This window comes from Chlorocebus sabaeus, chromosome 9, assembly GCF_047675955.1.
Source record: "Chlorocebus sabaeus isolate Y175 chromosome 9, mChlSab1.0.hap1, whole genome shotgun sequence".
Classification (NCBI taxonomy): domain Eukaryota; kingdom Metazoa; phylum Chordata; class Mammalia; order Primates; family Cercopithecidae; genus Chlorocebus; species Chlorocebus sabaeus.
In genome coordinates, this window is record NC_132912.1 from 56,598,838 (window position 1) to 56,623,070 (window position 24,233).

The 24,233-nt window shown below is 47.0% G+C and overlaps 1 protein-coding gene across 1 annotated transcript; it reads right to left on the reverse strand.

The window, feature by feature from the left end:
- Window positions 1-2,446: 2,446 nt before the first annotated feature.
- GPR15LG (G protein-coupled receptor 15 ligand) lies at window positions 2,447-13,511 on the reverse strand. The gene is made up of 3 exons (XM_007962747.3): window positions 13,391-13,511; window positions 10,655-10,744; window positions 2,447-3,061 (listed from the first exon to the last, which is right to left on the reverse strand). The coding sequence occupies exons 1-3, from the start codon at window positions 13,458-13,460 to the stop codon at window positions 2,976-2,978; spliced, it is 246 nt and encodes an 81-aa protein (XP_007960938.3). The 5' UTR covers window positions 13,461-13,511; the 3' UTR covers window positions 2,447-2,975.
- Window positions 13,512-24,233: the final 10,722 nt, after the last annotated feature.

The following is a 24,233-nucleotide window of genomic DNA, read 5'->3' on the forward strand; positions in this document are numbered from 1 at the left end:
TTTGGTTGACTCTCCAGCACACATGTTTAATTTTTTTGTCTGTGGCTTTTTTCTTTACTTTTTGGGCTTGGGGTGGAGATGAGAGAAGGGAGAGAAGGACACAGAAATGGCCAGCTCTTGCATTGCTGCTAGGTGATCCACCTTGCCAAAGGAGTTCCTGGTGAGGGTCTGACACGGCACGGAGTTCCCAGTGTGGACGTGTTAGCCCTGCAGCTAACACATCTCCAAAGCCTCTCCACTGCTGTTCTGAACACCCCAGCCTTGGCCCTTGATGCCACATTTGCCACCCCTGTCTCGGCTCCCTTCCTTCTGTCTCTTAATGGCCCTCTCTAATGGCATTTTCTCCTGCTTACTGAATCTCTGGTTTTTCATTGCTCTCAAGATAAACCCCAAACACTGAGAACTTTCCAGGCCCTTCCCTAGGTCCCGGCTGAACCCTCTGCTTCCCTTTTGTCCTGATGCTGCTGTCCAGTTGCTGACTTCTCCTTCAACACTCATGCTTCCTGCCTGGTCCTTGCTACATCCTTACTTCACCCCAACACACACACACACACACCACACACATGCCCCTCACCACACACTCCAACACACACACACACACACACCACACACTCCAACACACACACACACAATCACACAGACACCACACACACAAACACACCACAAATGCATCACACACACAACCACACACCACATATCACACACCGCATCACACACAACGCACACAACACACCACACACCACATTACACACATACTCCACACACACCACACATCACACATGCCACACACACACCATACATACCACAAACAATATCCACAAACCACACATCCACCATACAGCACACATACACCACATACACACACAGACCACATGCCCCAACACACACATGCATCACACAAACACCACACACCGTCTACACACACACAAATAACCCACACACAAACCACACACCATACAAATGCATCACACACACCACACATCATATACATCACAAACACACACCACACATACAACCATACACCACATATCACACACACCACACACAATACAACACACAACACATTACACACATACACCACACACCACACATCACACATGCCACACACACACATACCATACATACTGCAATCCACACATCCACCATCTACCACACCTCCACAACACACATCACACACACTGTATAAACTACACACATGCAAGAGACGTACATATTGCAGACACACCACAAAGTCCATACCGTCACACACACACTACACATCACACACACATCACATATACACATCCTATACCCTCATATACACATCACACACACACATTGCCCACCATACACACACACCATTCACCACATACACCACACACACACACACACACACACACACACACACACACACACCCTGCGCCCCTTCTCTGGCTGGCCTCTGCTAAGTTTGAGCAGTCTTTGCATTCCCTCTCATCTTCCACTCCTTCTCCTGCAGGCCCAGCCCTCTGTTCTTACCTGGGTGCCCACAACTTTGTGGAACAATGATTGCCTCTCAGACATCAGGGACCATATTTGTTCATCTCCGAGCCTCAGAACCCAGCTCAGGGCCTGACAATTACTACCCCGGGATAGATGAACATGGAGATTAAGGACCTGCTCAGAGGGCAAGTAGGCAGGTGTGAAGTGCAGCAAAGGGCCTGGAGCACAGAGAGGCTGGGTTCAGGGAAGTCCCCGCCTCCCCTGCTCCACCTGAAGGGGTGTTTATGCCCGTGGTGAACACAGCACTGCAGAGCCTGGGAACCAATGAGTGAATGAGTGAGCCTGAGAGTGGAACATATGGAAGGGATGTGAAAAGTCTGGCCTGCGACAAGACAGACTCTGACTTGCCCTGGGTACCACTGTCCCCAGAGCCCTGGGCCAGGGAACCTCTGCCCATCAGCCCAGAGGGGGCCTGGCGTTCTCCTACGCGGCTGTGGAGGGTGCAGCATTGGGGCTTCCAACCTTGCTGTGAGAATCGGATTAGAAGGGGGCTTTGTTGAGAGATAAGCTGCTCAGACCTGAGCCATCTGTGCTCTCTGAGCCTCAGCCCTGCAGCGCTGTGTTCACCGTGGGCATAAACACCCTTCCCCAGGATGGGGAAGGAGAAGCAAGGATTTCCCTGAACCAAGTCCCTCTGTGTGCCAGGCCCTTTGCAGGCACTTCACACCTGGCTATTTGCCCTCTGAGTAGGTCCTGTGATCTCAGTTTTCTAGAAAAGACCCAACATGCTCAGCTCACACAAAACACCCTTAGCAGGGCAGGGCTTCGAGCCCTGATGTGCCGGACCCAGGGCCTCTGTCCCTTCTCCTCACATACTTACATTGTGTTGTGGCCAAGAGTGGCCTGCAGGGAAGGCTTTAGGGACAGGTTTCTTCTAGCAGAAAGTTGTGCCTCAGGCTCTATCACTGACCTTGTCAAACAAGGATGTGTCTGCATTGAGTTGATTTATTTATTTATTACTTGTTTGTTTGGGTGTTCTTTCCAGCAGACTCATGTCAGGAGGCTAGGAAGGGATTCCTTGGGGGGGTCACTGGATGCTGGTGGCTAAATGCCAGGAAGCTGAATGGACCTGAAGATGGAGGAGACTCTGCAGTCTTAGTCAGCCACCCTTGGGTGCTTGCTACCCTGCACCCTAGCAGGATTGATGGTCTCTGGATGTGTAGCTGTGACCAGTCATGGTGGAATGCTCGGCTGTTTGCACTGGAGAGACCCACATGGTGGCGACTGAGGCCCTGTGGTTGAGGTTGGCTCATGATAACTCTGAAAGTTGATGGCACAATTGAGACAAGGACATGGAGTTCTTGAACTTTCCCAGGGTCCTTGCAGCCCAAGATGAAGCCCTCCAACATTGTAGCTCACTGTTGTGAAGGCTGAAAGGGGAGACAGGAGGCTGCTGGGTACCTCAGGTGCCAGGTGTGAGGGTCTCCGCTGTCTGGAGTCTTGCTTTGGGAGTGCTACACCTGTGGGAGTGCCCCAGGCACCACCCAAGGGCGGGGATCTAGCTCAAGCTTGCATGGTTTGCAGAGTCTCACATGATGTCCTGGGAGGAGCAATGAGTAGACAAGAGGGACAAGGACAGGAAGGTGGCAAGGTCAGAGCCAGGTTTGGGGGGAGAGAGAGGAAAACACAATTAAGATGCATTTTCAAACACATTAAAAAAAAAAATCAAAGCAAGAATTAGATCTTATCCTTTTCCCTAGAGGCCTAGGAGTGGCTTTTCATGGCAAAAATGACCAGCCCAGGTTATTTCAGTCCCATCAAAGGGAATCTAATTGATTGGTAGAAGATGAAGAGAAGGCGGCTAATCCTAAGTGGACCCCACCTAAGAGCCTCTGGTCTGGGAGGCCTGTTTCTAATGACTCTGGTAGGAGGCTCTGCACATGGATGTGTGCCCTTGGGACCCCTGGCTGTCTCCTTCCAGATGGCACATGCCAGGCAATGTGTCCCAAAACTACATTTGCATCTTTTGACAAACCAGTCCCATTTATGGGAGGAATCATCCACAAGAAAGAAAAAGCTGCATGCATTAAACTATTCTTTATAGGGTTGTTTTTTTTTTTTTTTTAATTAAGAGAGATAGGAGTCTCGTTATGTTGCCTAGCCTAGTCACAAACTCCTGGCCTCAAGTTGTCCTCCTGCCTCAGCCTACCAAAGTACTGGGATTACAGGCATGAGCCACCATGCCTGGCCCATAGTTTTGTTTTTAATTGCAGAAAAAAAAAAAAATGCCTGGAAACAATCTGAATATCCTATAATAGAGAACTTGTTCATTAGTAATGATAATTTGACCAGGCGCAGCGGCTCACACTTGTAATCTTAGCACTTCAGGAGGCTGAGACAGGTGGATCACTTAAGCCCTGGGGTTCAAGAACAGCCTGCACCACATGATGAAACACCATCTCTACCAAAAATACAAAAGTTTGCCAGGCATGGTGGTGCACACCTGTGGTCCTAACTACTCAGGAGGCTGAGGTGGAAGGATCACCTGAGCCTGGGAGGTCGAGGCTGTGGTGAGCCATGATTAAGCCACTGCACTCCAGCCTGGGTGACAAAGTGAAACCTTGTCTCAATAAATAAATAAATAAATAAATAATAAAATAAAAAGTTAATGATAATTCATGATGATGGAAATGTTTATGGGGACAGAACCCTGTGGTTATGACCACTGCGTAGCAACAAGAAGAAAAACGCTTCAGACTTAAATTGAAAAATGAAAAAATGAGATATAATTAATTAAAAATAAAACCAGGTAAACATGTTTGTACGGAAAGCAAAGGACACACAAGTGAATGAGAAGGGTTACTAAGTTATGACCATGAGATTACTTTTTTCTCCTTCTGTTTTCAGATTATTACTATATGCAATGTGGTGTGGTAATTAAGATCATGAAATCTGAAGAGAGCCAGATTATTTGAATTCAAAGCCTGGATCTACCACTTACTTACTGGCTGTGGGACCTGCAACAGGTTACTTAACCTTTCTGTGCTTCGGTCCCTCATTTGTAGAAGTGACAAGAGTAATAGTGTCTCACTTTTAGGATTATCGTAAGGATCAAATGAGTTAGCGGATGTAAGTGCCACACCTAGTAATTGCTATATAAGCACTAACTATACAAAGAAATACATTTAATTATAATTCATTCATCCACTCATGTCTTAACCACAAATAAGTAATAATATTGGTGTGGTTTTCTGGTTTGTTTTTTTTTTTCCTATTGGTAAGTGCTTTGATCTTCCCAGAGTGATAATCTTAGTAATATATAACATAACTTACTCTTTTCCATTAATATCATTTCATGAGCATTTTCCACCAGCGTTTCTGGTGGAGACACATGATTTCCTGACCCCTGATCCTCCTCCACCTCCTTTCCTCGCCTCAGATCCCAAGACTATCTTCTCTGGCTCTTACAATAAATTTTGTGGTTGACTGGTTGCAGATATGGTTGCAATTCTCCGTCTCTCCTTTGCAGTTTCTCCCATCATGATATGGAGTCTATTTGCCTGCTCCTAAAATCTGGACTGGCCTTGGAACTTGCTTTGGCCAGAGTGAATGTGGTAGAGATGAAGGCGGGAAGTTCAGAGCCCATATCTCAAGAGGCCTTACGTGTTTCCATTTATATAAGTGGAACTCTGCAGACACCATGTGAACATTCTGGGCTCGTCTGCAGGGAGCGTGGAGGACCACATGGAGGAGAGGCTAGTTGTTCCAACCAAGACCATTCTACACTCACAGACACCAAAAATATGAGAGACCCAGCCAAGATCAGTAGAGCTGCCTATCCAAATCTCAGAAGAATGAGTCCAGCCAAGACTAGAAGAAATACCCAGCTGACCTGTAGACTCACGGAAAATAATAAATACTGCTTTGGGTCACTAAAATTGGGAGTGGGTTGTTCTGCAGCTATGGCTAACAGATATAATCACAAGGAGCAAGACCACGGGTCTGAGGCCCCTCTGATTGAGCCACTGGGCAGGATGGGCTGCCAGTCCTCTTCACCTCCTCCTTTCAAGGGTCTATTTTCTGGGCACTCATGTCCATCCTGGTATCGTTGTTGCTGAAAACCTCACGTCCTCAATGGGTAACATTTGTCCGTGCAGTCTGAGCCCCTTCCTGAAGGCAGAGACAACCCTATGGTGAGGGAGGAACCTCGCTGTGCCCCTTCCAGCCTGAGTCTCCCACTATGGGCTCAGCCATTTTGCTGGGTTTCAAAAACAGGGAGGTGGCATGGAGCTCTCAGGACCTAGGCAGCCTCTCAGGCTCCAGGCTTCCCTCAGGACCTCCCAGTCTTCCCAAAGAGCTTCCTCACAGTAGGCCCAGGATGCATAGAAGGAAGGTGGCCTGACTGAGGCTTCAGGACCATAGCACTTCCTGGCTGGTGGGGCCTTCACAGCCATCATTCTGACCCCAGCTTAAGCCTAAGCAGTCCCTGGGCTTGGGGCTAGTGCTTGATGCCCATAAAGAGCCAACAGAGTCAGTCAGCACACTGAAACTTCCTTTAAAAAAAACCAGGCCAGATGCAGTGGCTCATGCCTGTAATCCCAGTACTTTAAACACTTTGGGAGGCCAAGGCAGGAGGGTTACTTGAAGCCAGGAGTTCGAGACTAGCCTGGGCAGCATAGTAAGACCCTGTCTCTACAAAAATAGAAAAGTTAGCTGAGTGAGATGGCATGCATCTGTAGTCCCAGCTACTGGGGAGGCTGAAGAGGGAGGATCACTGGAGCCCAGGAATTTGAGGCTGCAGTGAGCTATGATTGTGCCACTGCACTCCAGCCTGGGTGACTGAGCAAGATCCTGTTTCTTAAAAAACAACAACAAAAAGACTAGCCGCTCTACAGATTGCTATAAATTTTCTAAATACTTTTTAAAAAGTCTTTTTAAAGTAAATTGGTAAATGTAATAAATTCAGCTGTGGGGAAAAGAAAGAAAGATCAGACTGTTACTGTGTCTATACAGAAAGAAGTAGACATAAGACTCCATTTTGTTCTGCATTTGAGATGCTGTTAATCTGTGACCCTACCCCCGACCCTGTCCTTGCAAGAGACATGTGCTGTGGTGACTCAAGGTTTAAAGGATTTTGGGCTGTGCAGGGTGTGCTTTGTTAAACAAGTGCCTGAAGGCAGCTTGCTGGTTAAAAGTCATCACCATTCTCTTAATCTCAAGTACCCAGGGACACGCACACTGCCAAAGGTCGCAGGGACCTCTGCCTAGGAAAGCTAGGTATTGTCCAAGGTTTCTCCCCATGTGATAGTCTGAAATATGGCCTCGTGGGAAGGGAAAGACGTGATTGTCCCCCAGCCTGACACCCGTGAAGGGTCTGTGCTGAGGAGGACTAGTACAAGAGGAAAGAAGGCCTCTTGGCGGTTGTTGGCAGTTGAGATAGAGAAAAGCATCTGTCTCCTGCCCATCCCTGGGCAATGGAACATGTCGATGTAAAACTCGATTGTGTGTTCTGTTTACTGAGAAGGGAGAAAACCGCCTTAGGGCGAAAGGTGGGACTTGCTAGCGCAATGCTGCTCTTTATGCACTAAATAGGTTTATGGAGATGTTTACATACGCATATCAAGGCACAGCACTTTTCCTTAAACTTATTCATGTCACAGAGAACTTTATTCATATGTCTTACTGCTGACTTTCTCCCTATAATGATCCTATTATCCTGCCAGTTCCTTTTCTTTAAGATGGTAAAGATAATTATCAGTAAATACTGAGGGAACTCAGAGACCGGTGCTGGCGTGGGTCCTCTGTATGCTGAGCTCCGGTCCCCTGGGCCCACCTTTTCTTTCTCTATACCTTGTCTCTGTGTCTCATTTCTTTTCTCAAGTCTCTCGTTCCACCTAAAGAGAAACGCCCACAGGTGTGGAGGGGCAGGCCACCCCTTCATTCAGCAAATCAGCCATTTAGCATGTTGATTTTCGAAGATGGTTTTATCACCTTGACCCAGAGTCCCGGGCCTTCCACCTATTGTCATCCCCATGGGCCTACCACGGTGCTGAGATATAAAGCAGTGTTCAAGAAAGACACCACAGAATGAGGAGTAGTCAGTATTTAGCAAGTGTGTGTGTCATAGCTGCTGTTGTTGGCTCAGGAACATCCTCCAGGCAGCCCTGAGTTAATTTGTGTTTCTACAGACAGACGCATGGGCTTTGTCATACATCAGTGAACTGGAGCACACGAGGCCAGATTTCGGGAGCCTGGCACACTCAGCAATCCTGCTGTTGCTTACATAACACCCTGGGAACACTGACTCATCTTCTCCCTCCTTGTTGAACCCCAGCATCAGTCCATAAGACAGAAGGTGCAACCACCAAGCCTGGACAAGAACGTGCAGGCTTTGGTTGTCAGTGTTGGAATTGCTCATCTCCTGTGCCAGCAGCCCTGGCAGGGCTGGGTTTGTCTCCATAGCAACAGCAGGACATGTTTACAGGGCACCACGTGGCAGGCTTGATGCCAAGTCCTATATAGACGTGACCCCATTGACTGCTCATCATGGTCCAGTGAAGGAGATTCTATTATCACTCCCTCTTCACAGAGAGGGAGACTGAGGCTTAGCAGTGCTGGGTGACTTGCTCCAGGGCACACAGCCAGCGGGCGGTGGAGCTGAGATCCCAACCCGGAATGGCTGTTTCCTTCCGGGAAGTCAGCCATCTGGCCTGCACGCGCATGTCTTCATACACAGGCTGCAGGAAACTTTCTGTCTACAGGGGAAGAAGTTTGTTGTAGTGGAAAGAGGTGGAAAGATCCCAGTTTCTGGCTCTACCTCAGTTTCTTTCTCAGTCTCAGTTTCCCAATCTATACAATGGTGACAAGACCTCCCCACGGTGGTCTCAAGGATTTCAATGAGATCACATGACAAGGACCCCATACATATGTTTGTTTTGCTCTTCTTGTTCTAAGTTGTTCATAAATTTCTACAATGGAATTTTTAAAACATACACACAAAAAGAAATTCAGTCTCAGCACAGGAGCCACACGCCTAGATTTATTCTCCCGAAGCAACAAAACTGAGAAAACGGATGCACGTGTACTTGCACAGGAGTTAACCTGGCCACGTCTCCTGTGCACTGTGTGTGCTTGAGTGTATATCTGTCCATCTGTGTGTGTAGTGCGTGTGTGCTGTGTGTAGCACAGGAGTGTAGTGTGTGTAGTTGTGTAGCGTGTGTGTGTGCTTGTGTGTCTGTGTGTAGTGTCTGTGTGTGTAGTGTGGTGTGTGTCTGTGTGTGAATGTATTTGTGTGTGTCTGTGTGTATAGTTGTGTAGTGTTACGTATTTGTGTGTACTTATGTGTGTTTGTGTGTATAGTTGTGTGGTATGTGTTTGTGTTTGTATGTAGACGTATTTGTGTATGTGTCTGTGTGGTATACGTGTGTGTGCTGTGTGCATGTGTCTATGTGTGTATGATTGTGTAGTGTGTATATGCATGTAGTGTGTTTGTGTGTATAGTGTGTCTCTGTGTGTAGTTGTGTACTGTGTGTGTGTCCATGTGTCTGTATGTATAGTGAGTGGTGTGTGTGTGTAGAGTGCATGTAGTATGTGTCTGTGTGTGTAGTTGTGTGGTGTGTGTTTGTGCTGTGTGTATGTGTCTATCACTATACTGTGTATTGTGTGTATATGCTGTGTGTCTGTGTGTAGTTGTGTAGTGTGTATGTCTCTGTGCATCTGTAGTGAATGATGTGAGTCTGTGTGCACATGTATTTGTGTGTGTGTGTGGTTGTGTGGTGTGTATCTACTTATGTGTATAGGTATTTGTGTTTGTGTGTTTGGGTTTGTTGTGTGTGTGTGCGTGGTGGGAGCTCACACACTCCCTCAACTTCCTGCCTCTGAGCAGTCGGTGCAAGAGAGGGGAAGAGGAGGGGTAGGGTGTGTGAGCTCTTGGGGCTCACCTTCACCTCTCTCTGGAAGGTTTTCACCTTCTTTCAGAGAACCAGGGGCCTGGGGGAGCAGAGCCACAGCCTGCGTTCACCCTGCATCTTTCCTGGGCTAGCACCTCGCACTGGTTCAGCAAGAGGTGTGTGAGAGCTGGTTATTTTCACCCTGGCCAGCTGGGTGTGATTCCAGTTGGGAAGAAGAGGATGTCAACATCTCCGGAAGAAGGTCTGCAGCTGCTCCTGTCTTGCTTCTTCCCTCTGTCCTTCCCCTGCATCACAGCTGAGCATCCCCTTGGTAGCTGGGAAAGGCATGGAGGCTCCCGTGCTGGTCATGGGCCCCACGGGCCATGGTCCCAGAGAAGCAAGTGGAGCTGGGACCTCCTCAGCCTCCTGAGAGAGGGCACTGGGGCTGCAGAGTCCAGGCAGGAGCCCCAGGTTGGTGTCAGGCTGTCTGACTCAGGCTCCACAGCCTCCCCTTGGAGATCTGCCTGTCGCACACACGCTCCAGCAGCCTGGCTCTTCCACCTAGGCTGGGCAACTCCAGTGAATGCCTGCCCTGGCCTGGAGCCCCTGTGCAGGGAACTGGGTGCCCGCAGCCCTCCTGGGCTTGGGCCTGTCCGCCACAGGCCTCCCAGTGCCCCCAGGCTCAGAGAGAGGACAGCCTTGCTCTTCTGGGCCTCATCCTGGTCATGCAGCCTGGATGCTGCCTGCTGGCATCTCTGGGACTGCCTTACCTCCTGCCAAGCTGTGGCTCTCTGAACCCTCACGCCCACTGCCCTGCTGGTGACCTGCATGCTAGTCTGAGCCTCAGGTCCACAGGGTTCACAGACAGCCTTGGTCCTTAGCTTCTGGGAGCACCTCACAAGCCCTGTTGCCCTCTGTCTTCCATACCCACCTCTTGCCCTTCACCCTTGCTGCCTCCTCTGCCTGCATCCCCCACCTCCACAGTCCTCAGCCAGGCTCCTGGCCTTTGTTCAGGTCTCATAAATGTCACCTCCTCAGACACCTCACACCTAAAGTAAGGGTGTTTCCACACAACGTTTTCTAATTGCACCCTGCTTTCTTTCCATGGTAGAATGTATTCAGTTTAAAATGATTAATTTGTTGACTTTTTGGGGGGAGTTATCATATTAATCAACAAAACAAAGATGTCCTCCCAGCCAGAGCCTGATGCTAGCCATGGGTGGGGGCTGATCAGCACGTGTGGCTGGTCCCACGGCCACTGCAGAACTTCTCCCCCACAGTCTGGACGACGTGTGGGTACTTACCTTTCGGGTTTGTCAAGCTGGGGCTAGGGACTCTGTGGCAGCAGAGCCTGGCTCTCCTGCTTGGCCAGGGCTTGGCAGGACGCCTCTTCCCTGAAGGTGGACACAAAGGAAGAGAGACTGTCCTTAGCAGGCTTGTCTGTGAGTGAGTGAGCTTCCCCTTCCAAGGCACAGGGCTCAGGAATATTTATCTGGAGAAACTCAGGATGAGCCAGGCTATGAGAGGTCCCAGGGAAAGGGTGGGCCTTGTTGTGATTTACTTTTCAGAAATAGCAGTGTTGAGAGACACAATGGCCCCAAAACACATCCTTCTCAGGTTTCTGTCCAATAAGTAGTTTCTTTGACATAATAATTCTCCCCTTGGCAATCTAGTCTAGAAAATATGCCTGAGCCGGATGTGGTGGCTCATTCCTGTAATCCTAGCACTTTGGGAGGCTGAGGCGGGCGGATCACTTGAAGTTGGGTGTTCGAGACCAGCCTGACCAACAAGAAACCCCATCTCTACTAAAAATACAAAATTAGCCTGGCATGATGGCGCACTCCTGTAATCCCAGCTACTCGGGAGGCTGAGGCAGAAGAATCTCTTGAACCTGGGAGGCAGAGGTTGTGGTGAGTCAAGATCATGCCATTAAACTCCAGCCTGGGCAACAAGAGCAAAAACTTCGTCTCAAAAAAAAAAAAAAAAAAAAAGAAAGAAAGAAAGAAAGAAGAAAATAAGCTTGAATAAAGGACATATTTTATGTACACATATACCTTTTACCACATAATTAAAATGTGCAAAGTAGGCTGAGTGTGGTGGCTCATGCCTGTAATCCTAGCACTCTGGGAGGCCAAGGTGGGAGGATGGCTTGAGTCCAGAAGTTCAAGACCAGCCTGGGCAACATAGAGAGACCTTGTCTCTACAGAAAATTTTAAAAATTAGCAGGGCATTGTGGTGCACACCTGTTTTCCCAGTTACTGGAAAAGCTGAGGTGGGAGGATCGCTCGAGCCCTGGAAGTCAAGGCTGCATTGAGCCATGGTCATGCCACTGCACTCCGACCTGGACAACAGAGCAAGATCTTGCTTCAAAAAAAGAAAAGCACACAATTGTGAACTATCTAAATGTCTAAGCATGTAAATTCATCATAGTACATTCACTTGACAGCAAGTTATACCTGAAAATATCAGTTGATTAATGCTACTTCAACAATCTGCCACAGATAGTTCTAAACGGATAGGAAACTTTATGGGGGAAGATATCTATCCTCATTTAATTGTCACTAGGGTATCACTGGCAACCTCCAACATGTCCAAAAATAGAGGTCTGATAAATTGCATGTCATGGGCTGTGTTTATGAGGAATTCTAATCACGGTTTTCCTTATTATATATGTGGCACATTTTCATTGCAGAAACTTTGTAAAACAAACACTTGTTATAATCCCACTACTCAGAGATGGCTGCTGCTGACACTGTGTTGTAAATGCTTCCAGAATATCTTCAATCCTAAGTATTTTGGGTGATTATAACAATATATATAGTGATAAATAAAAAAGATATAACCTTGAACATACAGAGGTACATCAATTAAGTTTTTAAAATTCTACATGCAAGGAAATCAGCAAAATGTTGAACATGGCTACTCTTGAATCATGGAATTATGAGTGTTTCTCTTCTCCTTATATATTTCTATAGCTCCAGCTCCCCCCACCAAAAAGTTTAAATAACCATAACCACTAAAACAAAAAACAAGTGTAGGCAGTCTCTAGAGGGTTAGACAAGAGAAAAACGGATTGAAACACTCAGCTATCTGAATCAAGAAAGGCAGCCAGGCGAGGTGGCTCACGCATGTAATCCCAGCACTTTGGGAGGCGGAGGTGGGTGGATCATGAGGTCAGGAGTTCAAGACCAGCCTGGCCAACATGGTGAAACCCCGTCTCTACTAAGAATGGCATGAACCCAGGAGGCAGAACTTGCAGTGAGCCGAGATCACACCACTGCACTCCAGCCTGGGCAACAGAGCAAGACTCCATCTCTTAAAAAAAAAAAAAAAAAAAAGAAAGAAAGAAAAAAAGGCAACAGAGCTAAATATTCATATCTATAGAGGTAAAAAGATGGTGTCCCCTTCTTCTAAACATGCATAAACATACCCCACCTCTCCACCGCACACACCTTCATTCCAGCTGCTCACAGATATTTTCTGTGCATGAGGTTTTGGGATGTTCAGACTTAGATGGTCTACTAATTAATGTATTCATTTGCCCAACACTAATTTACTCTGTTCCAAGCATGATACAAGTACAAGAGAGTGGCTCCAGAAATTCTAGATAGGTAGGACTTAAGCACAGTAATCTAGCTGAGAGGTTTTGTATGTGTGTTCGCATGGTGAATACACCACTTTACTTAGGCTGGGTATGTATTTGGGGGTACAGGGGCTGTGAATGGAGCCCCCATGCCACCTGCAGGCAGTCCTGAGCCCCAAACTTATAGGTTTAGGAGCAAGAGCCTGTCTTTCCAGGGTTCAGGACTGCCTGCCAAGGCCTGCCTTCCAACAATTCCTGATCAGTGTCTTCCCAGATGCTGAAATCCTGCTCAGGGACCTGCAGTCCTGAGCCCCAAACTTATAGGTTTAGGAGCAAGAGCCTGTCTTTCCAGGGCTCAGGACTGCCTGCCAAGGCCTGCCTTCCAACAATTCCTGATCAGTGTCTTCCCAGATGCTGAAATCCTGCTCAGGGACCTGCACCCTGGGGGCTGCCCTACCTTCTGTGGAGAAGACGGAGAAGCAGAGAAGCAGGATGCAGAGCAGGCTGGAAAGGATTAGAAGTCTCATGGTGAGAAGGCAGACTCTCACGTCCTGGGAAGGGAGCAGTGCTGCAGAAGTCCTCCTTGGGGCCACCTTGGACATTTATAGAGTCATAGAGAGGCGTTTCCCAATGGGCAGGGCCCTGGTAGCCTTGCAATTCTCCTAAACGGTGAAGTCAGCCCCTCCCAAGAGGAAAACCAGCCTTTCGAGATGCAGTTAGTAACCTGTAACACAGAAAGCTGTAAATGCCCAGCCCAGAGAGGTTTCAGCACTGGCTTCAGTGGTGAGAGCAGGAACCAACTGTCCAGGAAAAACTACTGTCTAGAGTTGAACGTTAACTTTTAGTGTCAGTAATCATCCTATCAAATGCAGCTCTTCCTGCTCATTCCTCAGCTGTGTCTGGGAAAAGGATCATAAAACCCTTGCAGGTTCTCATCCAAGGATGAGCCTTGAGTAACCAATGAGATGTAGGGAGCACAGGCCCTGGAGTCAGATGACCTGGGTTTGAGTCCTGGCTCTGCTACTTAGCAGTGTGACCTCAAACTTGTCCTTGAATGTCTTTGGATCGGCTTCCCGTCTGTGAAATGGGCACAGGACTATCTCTCTTACAAGCCTGTATGAGGCATGTATGAGAAGCCATCTGCATCAAGGTGTTCACACAGCTCTTAAAGGAGGTGAGGCCACGGCTGGACTTTGATGTTTAAGACGGTGATGAAATGAGAAGGCACTTCAAGTACAGGATCACACTGAACAAGGCCTGGAGGAGAGGAGCCTCTGCCCAGGGCAGGCATGGGGAAAGTCTGACCACAGGTGCAAGAGACTCAGACGCCACCCATTCACTGGACATGTGACCCGGGCTGAGCCGTGCGCTTGGCTCCAGGGACACAGAAGACACTGTGCCTTGCCTCAAGGAGCTCCTGTTGGTGGAGGAAGCTGTGCAGACGAGTGACTGTCTCACAGCATTGTAAGTGCTGTCTATACTGAAGGAAGGGGAGGTAGGTTGCTCAGTCAGATGGTGGGGGAGGGAGGGGACGCTCTGCAGAGATGGACTGAGATTGGGTGGGTGATGGCCTGGCATGGTAGGTCAGGTCATGGTGGGCTTCCTGGACCAGCAGAAGAATCAGACTGGCAAAAGGGAGGCCAGGAGGTCCTTTAGCCAGGTAGAGACTGATTCCAGGAGTGCTTTGGGCTCCTTTTCCATCAGAGCGGGTCTGAGTTCCCTTTAATAATAGTGCATGGGTGCCTGAACACTTGCTAGGCTCTGGCCTCAGATGGTGTCAGAGGATCCAGAGCCCCTGGGCCTATGAGAGATGGTGGGTAGGAGGAATATTTTTTGGGAGAAATGAGGATGTTTCCCATGCACCCTGATGAGCCTCTGCCTGGGCTGCTCTCAAACCTCCACTCCCAAACCAGCTCTACTCATCCTTCCAGCCCCAGCTCAAGAATCTCCCTACCTTGAAGCCTTCCCTGGCCCCTGGTACAGGTAGTGTTAATGCATGCTATGACCTTTACCTCAGCCTGCTGTTTCCCACTGGATGGTGAGCTCCTGGAAACTCAAGACCTGAGCCCAGGGCAAATCATGGGCAGAATCCCTGTGAGTTGCGGCAGGCCATGTGAGCCAGTTGCACCTTTATGCCTGGTTGAGCCTCTCTGGTCAGCTGTGAGCAGTGCAGAGCTCTGCATTGTCTTGGGTGTGCTGAAGGTCCACTGTGACACCTGCCCATCTGGCCCCAGGAAGCTGTCATCTGGGAGGTCAGACTTGCGCAAGAGGAGGCAACGCAGCCCAATGCTTAGAGGATATAAGAATTGAGGAGCGTGCAAATTCCCTTCCAGCAATGAGAATGCGAAGATGCGTGGGAGGTTGTTTCCATGTTGTTGAGCATGGATTGGGGGTTGTCCCTGGCTGAAGAAAAAGTGTGAATTTTGGCTGGGTGCGGTGGCTTACACCTGTAATCCCAGCACTTTGGGAGGCTGAGGTGGGTGGATCACGAGGTCAGGAGACCAGTCTAACCAACATGGTGAAACCCTATCTCTACTGAAAATACAAAATTAGCCGGGCGTGGTGGTGCATTCCTGTAATCCCAGCTACTCAGGAAGCTGAGATTTCTTGAACTCGGGAGTCGGAGGTTGCAGTGAGCCAAGATCGTGCCACTGCACTCCAGCCTGGGCGACAGAGCGAGACTCCGTCTCAAAAAGAAAAAGAAAAAGAAAAAAAAGAAAAAAATGTGAATTTTGTGTCATGCACAGAACTGTGCTTGCCCTTGTGACGTGGTGCCCACTTGTCCTTTGCCTTAATAAGGATGAGCTTCTTCTTCTTCTTTTTTTTTTTTTTTTGAGACGGAGTTTCACTCTTGTTGCCCAGGCTAGAGTGCAATGGCACAATCTCGGCTCACCACAACCTCTTCCTCCCGGGTTCAAGCAATTCTCCTGCCTCAACCTCCTGAGTAGCTGAGATTACAGGCATGTGCCACCATGCCTGGCTAATTTTGTATTTTTAGTAGAGACAGAGTTTCTCCATGTTGGTCAAGCTGGTCTTGAACTCCCGACCTCAGGTGATCCGCCTGCCTCGGCCTCCCAAAGTGCTGGGATTACAGGTGTGAGTCACAGCGCCCAGACTAAGGATGAGCTCCTAACCAAAAAAACTGATGTTGATTCCTAGCTTGAAGAACATATGGGAAGATGCCAGTACCTGGTTCAACACTTCAGGATCTCCCTGGTTCCTGGAAGCCAGTTCAGACATTGCCCACTGCCAGATACTGGCCAATGGTGCACCTCACTGGCCTTCTCTTTTTGTCACAGATTAGAGAAACAATTTAGACCATGTGCTCAGGCTGCTCAGTGGGCAAATCAATGGCAGGAGACATTTTGACAGGTAGCCCTTATGCTTTTATGCATTTGCAAAAACTAAAATTGATTCACACAAATAAACTGGTTTCTTTGAACTATACATCATGCTATGTCAGTTACCTGCCTGGCCCCAGAGAGATTCTGTTTGCAGGCTGTGGTCTGAGTCCTGGTATCTGTGTGAAGCAGACAGCAGCCACAGCAGAAGGTGGGGACAGGAAGACCCCAGGAGTCTCTGCAATTGTCTACCAGGGACAATTGCAGAGCTGGAGCCCAGGAGAGGCTTGAGGGCGAGGAAGAGGTGGGGTTCCTCTTGAGGCTGCATTGCTAGCTGGGACACCGCTCTTACTTGGAGTGCCTGCTACGCGTTAATAACCTCAGCAACATTCCCTAAAGGTGCTTCCTAAGGTTAGAATTACATCTATGTTCCATATCAAGGATCAGCACCACGATTTTATTTTTCTCAGGGCTCATTTGAGGGTGTTGTCATGAGTTCTCTGGGCAGCATCACACCTTCAGCTGGCACTCACTTGTTACCTGTTTTTTGTTGAAATAGTTCCTTGTTGCTTTTGGTAAATCATCATCAGAGGTGAAAAGAACAAGCCAGCTGGCAGAGTTCAGGGACTAGGCCAACTCTTAAAGCTAACTGTAGTCGCTTAGCAGTGGTGCAGGAATTAGGGGCAGACTCTCAGGTTATGAAGAGAAAGATTGATCTGGATCCACTGATCAACTGAACCAGGTCTTTGGTCATTTTCTCAAGATCCCTTAACCACTCAGCCATGGAGTCAGAAAGACTTCAGGTTCTCAACACAGCCCTTCTTCTCACTGAAGAACAGAGACTAAGAGCACTAGTTTCTGCTAAAAGCAGGAAGAATTTCTTATATCAGGGGCTCTCTGCCTTCACTAGTCACACATACAATTCACAGATTTGCAGGTTTTCCTGGGACCATATATTTCGAAGGAAGAAAAGATTCAGATGTCAAATTCTACCTGCTTTTAAAACACTTACAGAAAAATGATGGAAGCAATCCATGCCACATTAATTTAAACAACACAGGGCATAAAGTGTAAGTTCTGCCTCAACTCCACTCCCCAGGGACAATCACTGTTCACAGATTTTCACCTGCTTTTAACATTTCAAAGAGAGCTGTCAAATTCTTGCTTTAAAAAAGGAAGAAACACCTCGGGCTCTTTAGAAAATTCAAAATCTCATGTTGGGTTGAGAAAGGTGAAAATGAGAGGCGTTTTAACAGGAATACCTGTTAGTTTTGAGCATATGCAGTTTTGGTACAAAAAAATACTCAAATTTGAGGCTCTAGATGATTTCCAAAGGTGATTTTGAAAACTTGGCTGCCTTCCTGAGAAGAAAAGTTCTCCAGAGACACACCTAACATACTGGGGAATTTGTAAGGAAGACATTTTTTTTTTTTCAATTTAATTTGTAATTTCTTTTTCTTTTTTTTTTTTTTGAGACAGAGTCTCGCTCTGTCACCCAGGCTGGAGTGCAGTGGCCGGATCTCAGCTCACTGCAAGCTCTGCCTCCCGGGTTTACGCCATTCTCCTGCCTCAGCCTCCCAAGTAGCTGGGACTACAGGAGCCCGCCACCTCATCCAGCTAGTTTTTTTGTATTTTTTAGTAGAGACGGGGTTTCACCGTGTTAGCCAGGATGGTTTCGATCTCCTGACCTCGTGATCCGCCCGTCTCGGCCTCCCAAAGTGCTGGGATTACAGGCTTGAGCCACTGTGCCCGGCTTAATTTGTAATTTCTAAGACCAGTTAGGAAATTGCCTGAAGCGTCCCCACCCTTTACTGGCAAACCACTTTGGGCGTGAGTTCCACACTTCACTCCCAGTCACCATGCTCTTCTTTCAAAAGCGTTTTATAGACCCCCAACATTGATCAGAAATGACTCTCCCACCTTATTTACTTAGAAAACTGCAGCTCAGCTTATAATGAAGGGAGGCACCAGGCCTGGACACCATCCTTTGTTTGTCTCCTCATTTAATTATCTCCCCACTTCAGGGAGACAGGCATTTACTTGTTGCCTTACTCAACAGGGAAAGGGAACCTTCCCTTCACTCCATAAAAAAGGTTGTGGGAATTTTTCAACTGGAACCAGATCTGTCTGACTCCAAAGGTTCTTTCCAGAGTTCTGTGAGAGCTCGTGCACAAATGAGAATAACTCACAATGCTGATGTTCAGTGTACACACACCCGTCACAACCTGTACGAAAACCCAATAGTTTCCTCCATTTTTACAGTTAGTCTGAACTTCCTTGTAAGTCTCCAGCCTACTTCTCCGGGCATCCTGCTGCTGAAGTCAAGGCTGGTATGTCTGTCCGGTATCTGTTCCCTCAACCCCCGATCCTTTTGAGGATACACTTGGCTCTCGTGGGTGCTGTGAATTTTCCCACTGTTAATCAACAAAAAGAGTCAAACTCTGTATATTTGAAGAGATTTATTCTGAGCCAAATATGAGTGACCAACAGCACATGACACAGCCCCAGGAAATCCTGAGAACATGTGCCCAGGGAAGTTGGGCTACAGCTTGGTTTAATACATTTTAGGGATGTAGCAGGAAGAGTGGCAGACAAAACCTCTCAGACACTGAGTTAAAGAAAGAAGGGGTTTATTCGGCTGGGAGCATCGGCAAGACTCCTGTCTCAAGAGCCGAGCTCCCTGGGTGAGCAATTCCTGTCCCTTTTAATGGCTCACAGCTATAAGGGGGTCCACATGAGAGGGTCCTGATCAATTGAGCAAGCAGAGAGTATGTGACTGGGGGATGCATACACCAGTAATTAGAAACAGAACAGGACAGGGATCTTCACAGTGCTTTTTTATGCAAATAACCAATTAAGTCAGGGGTCGATCTTTAACTACCAGGCCCAGGGTGTGGCACCAGGCTGTCTGCTTGTGGATTTCATTTCTGCCTTTTAGTTTTTACTTCTTCTTTCTTTGGAGGCAGAAATTGGGCATAAGACAATATGAGGGGTGGTCTCCTCCCTTAGGGAGACTTAAGACAACAGTTGATACATGTAAGATGTCTATTATTCTATCAGAGGCATTTGAACCAGAGCAACTCTATCTTAAACAGGGGCTGGGTAAAATAAGATTGAGACCTACTGGACTGCATTCCCAGGAGGTTAGGCATTCTTAGTCACAGGATGAGATGCTAGATCAGCACAGGTACAGGTCACAAAGATCTTGCTGATAAAACAGGATGCAGTGAAGAAGTTGGCTAAATTCCACCAAAACCAAGATGACAAGAAAATGACCTCTGGTCGTTCTCATGGCTCATTATATGCTAATTATAATGTATTAGCTTGTCAAAAGACACTTCCACTAGTGCCATGACAGTTTACAAAAGCCATGGCAATGTCAGGAAGTTACCCTATAAGGCCTAAAAATGGGAGGAACTCTCAGTTCTGGGGATTGCCCATCCCTAGAAAACTCATGAATAATCCAACCCTTGTTTAGCATACAATCAAGAAATCACTGTATGTATACTGTTGAGTAGCACATGCTGCTGTTCTGCTTATGGAGTAGCCATTCTTTATTCCTTTATTTTCTTAATAAACTTGCTTTCACTTTACTCTGTGGACTCACCTGGAATTCTTTCTTGCACGATGTCTAAGAACCCTCTCTTGGAGTCTGGATTAGGACCCCTTTCCAGTAGTAGTTATGTACAGAAAGATGGGACAGTTCAAAGGAGTGGTGGTTCCAGGTCATAGGTGGAGACCTGGGATCAATCGAAAGGAATGTCTGGGTTAAGATACGAGGTTGTGGAGACCAAGGTTCTTACTATGCAGATGAAGTCTCCAGGTAGCTGGCTTCGGAGCTCTTGTCAGACTTAAAAAGGCACCAGACTCTTAATTAATTCTCTCCTGGATCAGGGAAAAGACTTGGAAATGTAGCAGGATGAGCAGCAGACAAAACTCATCAGACACCAAGTTAAAGAAGGAAGGGGTTTATTCGGCCGGGGGCATTAGCAAGACTCTTGTCTCAAGAGCCAAGCTCTCCAAGTGAGTAATTCCTGTCCCTTTTAAGGGCTCACAACTCTAAGGGGGTGCATGTGAGAGGGTCGTGATTGATTGAGCAAGCAGGGGGTACGTGACTGGAGACTACATGCACCGGTAATTAGATGGGAAGAAAACAAGATAGGGATTTTCACAGTGCATTTCTCTACAATGTCTGTAATCTATAGATAACATAACTGATTAGGTCAGGGGTTGATCTTTAACTACCAGGCCCAGGGTGCGGCACCAGGTTGCCTGCCTGTGGATAGGATGGAAAGGGTGTGGGATTCTCTACAGAATGTAGATTTTCCCCACAAGAGACAGCTTTGCAGGACCATTTCAAAATACATCAAATAAGTATATGTTGGGGGAAAATATTTCAATTTCCTTCAGGGCTTGCTATCTGTCATGTGATACTACACTAGAGTCAGGCTGGAATTTAGTATCTTATTGCTATAAAAAGTCTGTTTTATTAGTCTTTGAAGGGGTGGCCTGCCCCTCCACACCTGTGGGTGTTTCTCGTAAGGTGGAACGAGAGACTTGAGAAAAGAAATAAGACACAGAGACAAAGTATAGAGAAAGAAAAGCGGGGGCCCAGGGGACTGGCGCTCAGCTTACAGAGGACCCACGCCGGCACCGGTCTCTGAGTTCCCTTAGTATTTATAGATAATTCTCTTTACCATCTTAAAGATAAGGGAGTGGCAGGACAATAGGATCGTTTTTAGGGAGGAAATCAGCAGTAAGACATAAGAACAAGGATCTCTGTGACATGAATAAGTTTAAAGGAAAATCCTGTGCCTTGAGATAAACCTTTTAGCGGCATTGTTTCATCCTATCACATGGAGATAAACCTTGGACAATACCTAGCTTTTCTAGGAACAAAGACACACCCTGCACGCCCAAAATCCATTAAACCTTGAGTTACCACAGCACATGTCTCTTGCAAGGACAAGGTTGGGAGTAGGGTCACAGATTAACAGCATCTCAAATACAGAACAAAATGGAGTCTCTTATGTCTACTTCTTTCTATATAGACACAGTAACAGGCTGATCTCTTTCTTTTCCCCACAGTCTTAAGATCTCTGTTTTTTTTGTTTTTTTTTTTTTTTTTTTTTTTTTGAGACGGAGTCTTGCTCTGTCGCCCAGGCTGGGGTGCAGTGGCCGGATCTCAGCTCACTGCAAGCTCCACCTCCCGGGTTTACGCCATTCTCCTACCTCAGCCTCCCGAGTAGCTGGGACTACAGGTGCCCGCCAACCCGCCCGGCTAGTTTTTTTGCATTTTTTAGTAGAGACGGGGTTTCACTGTGTTAGCTAGGATGGTCTCGATCTCCTGACCTTGTGATCCGCCCATCTCGGCCTCCCAAAGTGCTGGGATTACAGGCTTGAGCCACCGCGCCCGGCCAAGATCTCTGTTTTAATGTTAATACTGTTTAGTTGTGCCTGAATTACAAATGAGGAGAGTATAATGAGGCATGTCTGACTTCCTCTTATCATCATGGCCTGAACTAGTTTATTCAGGTATACTTTGAAATTCCCTTGGCCAAGAGGAAGGGAGTCCATCAGTCAGTTGAGGGGCTTACAATTTTATTTGGGGTTTACCTTGTTTTAAGGGAGGAGACCGCCCCTCATATGATGATATTTCTGCCTCCAAAGAAAGAAGAAGTAAAAACTAAAAGGCAGAAATGAAATCCACAGGCAGACAGCCCAGCACCATACCCTGGGCCTGGTAGTTAAAGATCGACCCCTGACCTAATCAGTTATGTTATCTATAGATTACAGACATTGTATAGAAATGCACTGTGAAAATCCCTACCTTGTTTTGTTCCGATCTAATTACGGGTGCATGCAGCCTCCAGTCACCTACCCCCTGCTTGCTCAATCAATCACGATCCTCTCACATACACCCCCTTAGAGTTGTGAGTCCTTAAAAGGGACAGGAATTACTCACTCGGGGAGCTTGGCTCTTGAGACAGGAGTCTTGCCGATGCCCCTGGCTGAATACACCCCTTCCTTCTTTAACTTGGTGTCTGAGGAGTTTTGTCTGTGGCTCGTCCTGCTACATTTCTTGGTTCCCTGACTGTGAAGCGAGGTGAATGGCGGATGGTTGAGGCAGCTACTTAGGCGGCTTAAGCCTTCCCTGTGGAACATCCCTGTGGGGGACTCCGACCAGCCCAAGCGACACGGATCCTGAGAGCGCTCCCAGGTAGGCATTTGCCCTGGTGGGACACCTCACCAGAGCAGTGTGTGGCAGGCCCCCATGGAGGATCAACGCAGTGGCTGAACACTGGGAAGGAACAGGCACTTGGAATCTGGACATCTAAAACTTGGTAAGATTAGTCTTTGAAACTTGCCCACTCTGTTTGAGTGGAAGCGTGGCCTGATCACCCACGGCGTGCCTTTATTGGCACTTTGGTTTGGTTTTGCTTTTGATTTGGTTTGAATTGCTTGACAGGACTGGTCTTGGGAACTTGCCCACTCCATTTGAGTGGAAGCGTGCCCTGATCACCCACAGTGTGCCTTTATTGGCACTTTGGTTTTGGTTTTGACTTGGTTTGAATTGCTTGACAAGATTGGTCTTGGGAACTTGGCAACTCCATTTGAGTGGAAGCGTGGCCTGATCACCCACGGTGTGCCTGTATTGGCACTTTGGTTTTTGTTTTTGACTTGACTTGGATTGGTTGATATTTTGGTTTTAGTTTTGACCTGGCTTGGATTTCTGGATACTCTGATTTTGGTTTTGATTTTGATTTGGTGCAAACTGCAAAAGTGTGTGTGTGCCCTTTTTACCCGCTCTTTGTTTTGTGGTGTGAGCGTGGTGTTTTGTCTTGAAGAAGCATAGGTCAGGCACAAATAAGCCCACCCTGCTAGGAACTATGTTGAAAAATTTCAAAAAAGAATTTAAGGGAGACTATGGAGTACTATGACACCAGTAAAACTCAAAACTTTTGTGTAAGATAGACTGGCCAGCATTAGAAGTAGGTTGGCCTTTAGAAGGAAGCCTGGACAGGTCCCTTGTTTCAAAGGTATGGCACAAGGTAACCTGTAAGCCAGGGAACCCAGATCAGTTCCTATACATAGACACTTGGTTACAGCTGGTTTTAGACCTCCCGCCCCCAACACACAGCGGTTGAGAGAACAACAGCATAAGCTGTTGAGGCAAGGAAAAACCAGCAGAGAGAGAGAAAGGAAAGAGACAGAGAGGAAAAGAGGCAAAGAGAGAGAAAGAGACAGAGAGGAAGAGACAGATAAAGAGGGAGTCAAGGAGAGAGAGAGAGAGAGGAAGAGACAGAGGCAAAAGGAAAGTCAAAGAGAGAGAGACAAAGTCAAAGAGAGAAAGAGAGAGATATACAAGTAGTTAAGAAAAAAAAAGTGTACCCTATTCCTTTAAAAGCCATCATACCAATTCTAATTTGGACAAAACAAGGTCTTATTGATAGCAAAAGATAATTAAAATCCCAAACTTACAAGGTTTTCAACAAAAGTAAAGTTTGCTAAAAGTTAACAGTATAACATGTATTATAGTAACTTCTATTCTTGTGGCCTTAGACAGTCTAGTCCACAGATATAAAAAAAGGTTTGCTTTGGAAAAGAATGGTTATTATCTTCGAAAAACAAAAGGTGAGGGGGAGACAAATTTATATAAAAAGAGTGTTATATGGTAAATTCTTGTCCTAAAATAAATTAACTGGTTGTTTAAAGAAAGAAATGTTTGTAATAAGTCAGAAAGTTAAGGCATGTTGAAAAATTGCATGTAAAAGTCGTGAAAGAAAAAAAAAAGGTTATAAAAAAAGTGTGTTAAAAAAAGAACTTATGCAAAAAATGTTGTATAAAATTAAAAGTAACTAGGCCTCCTGAATGTAAAACTATTGGAAAAAAAAAACAGTTTATGTGCAAGGTGTATAAGAAAAGTAAAATATACCTTTGGTAAAAGGATTATAAGGA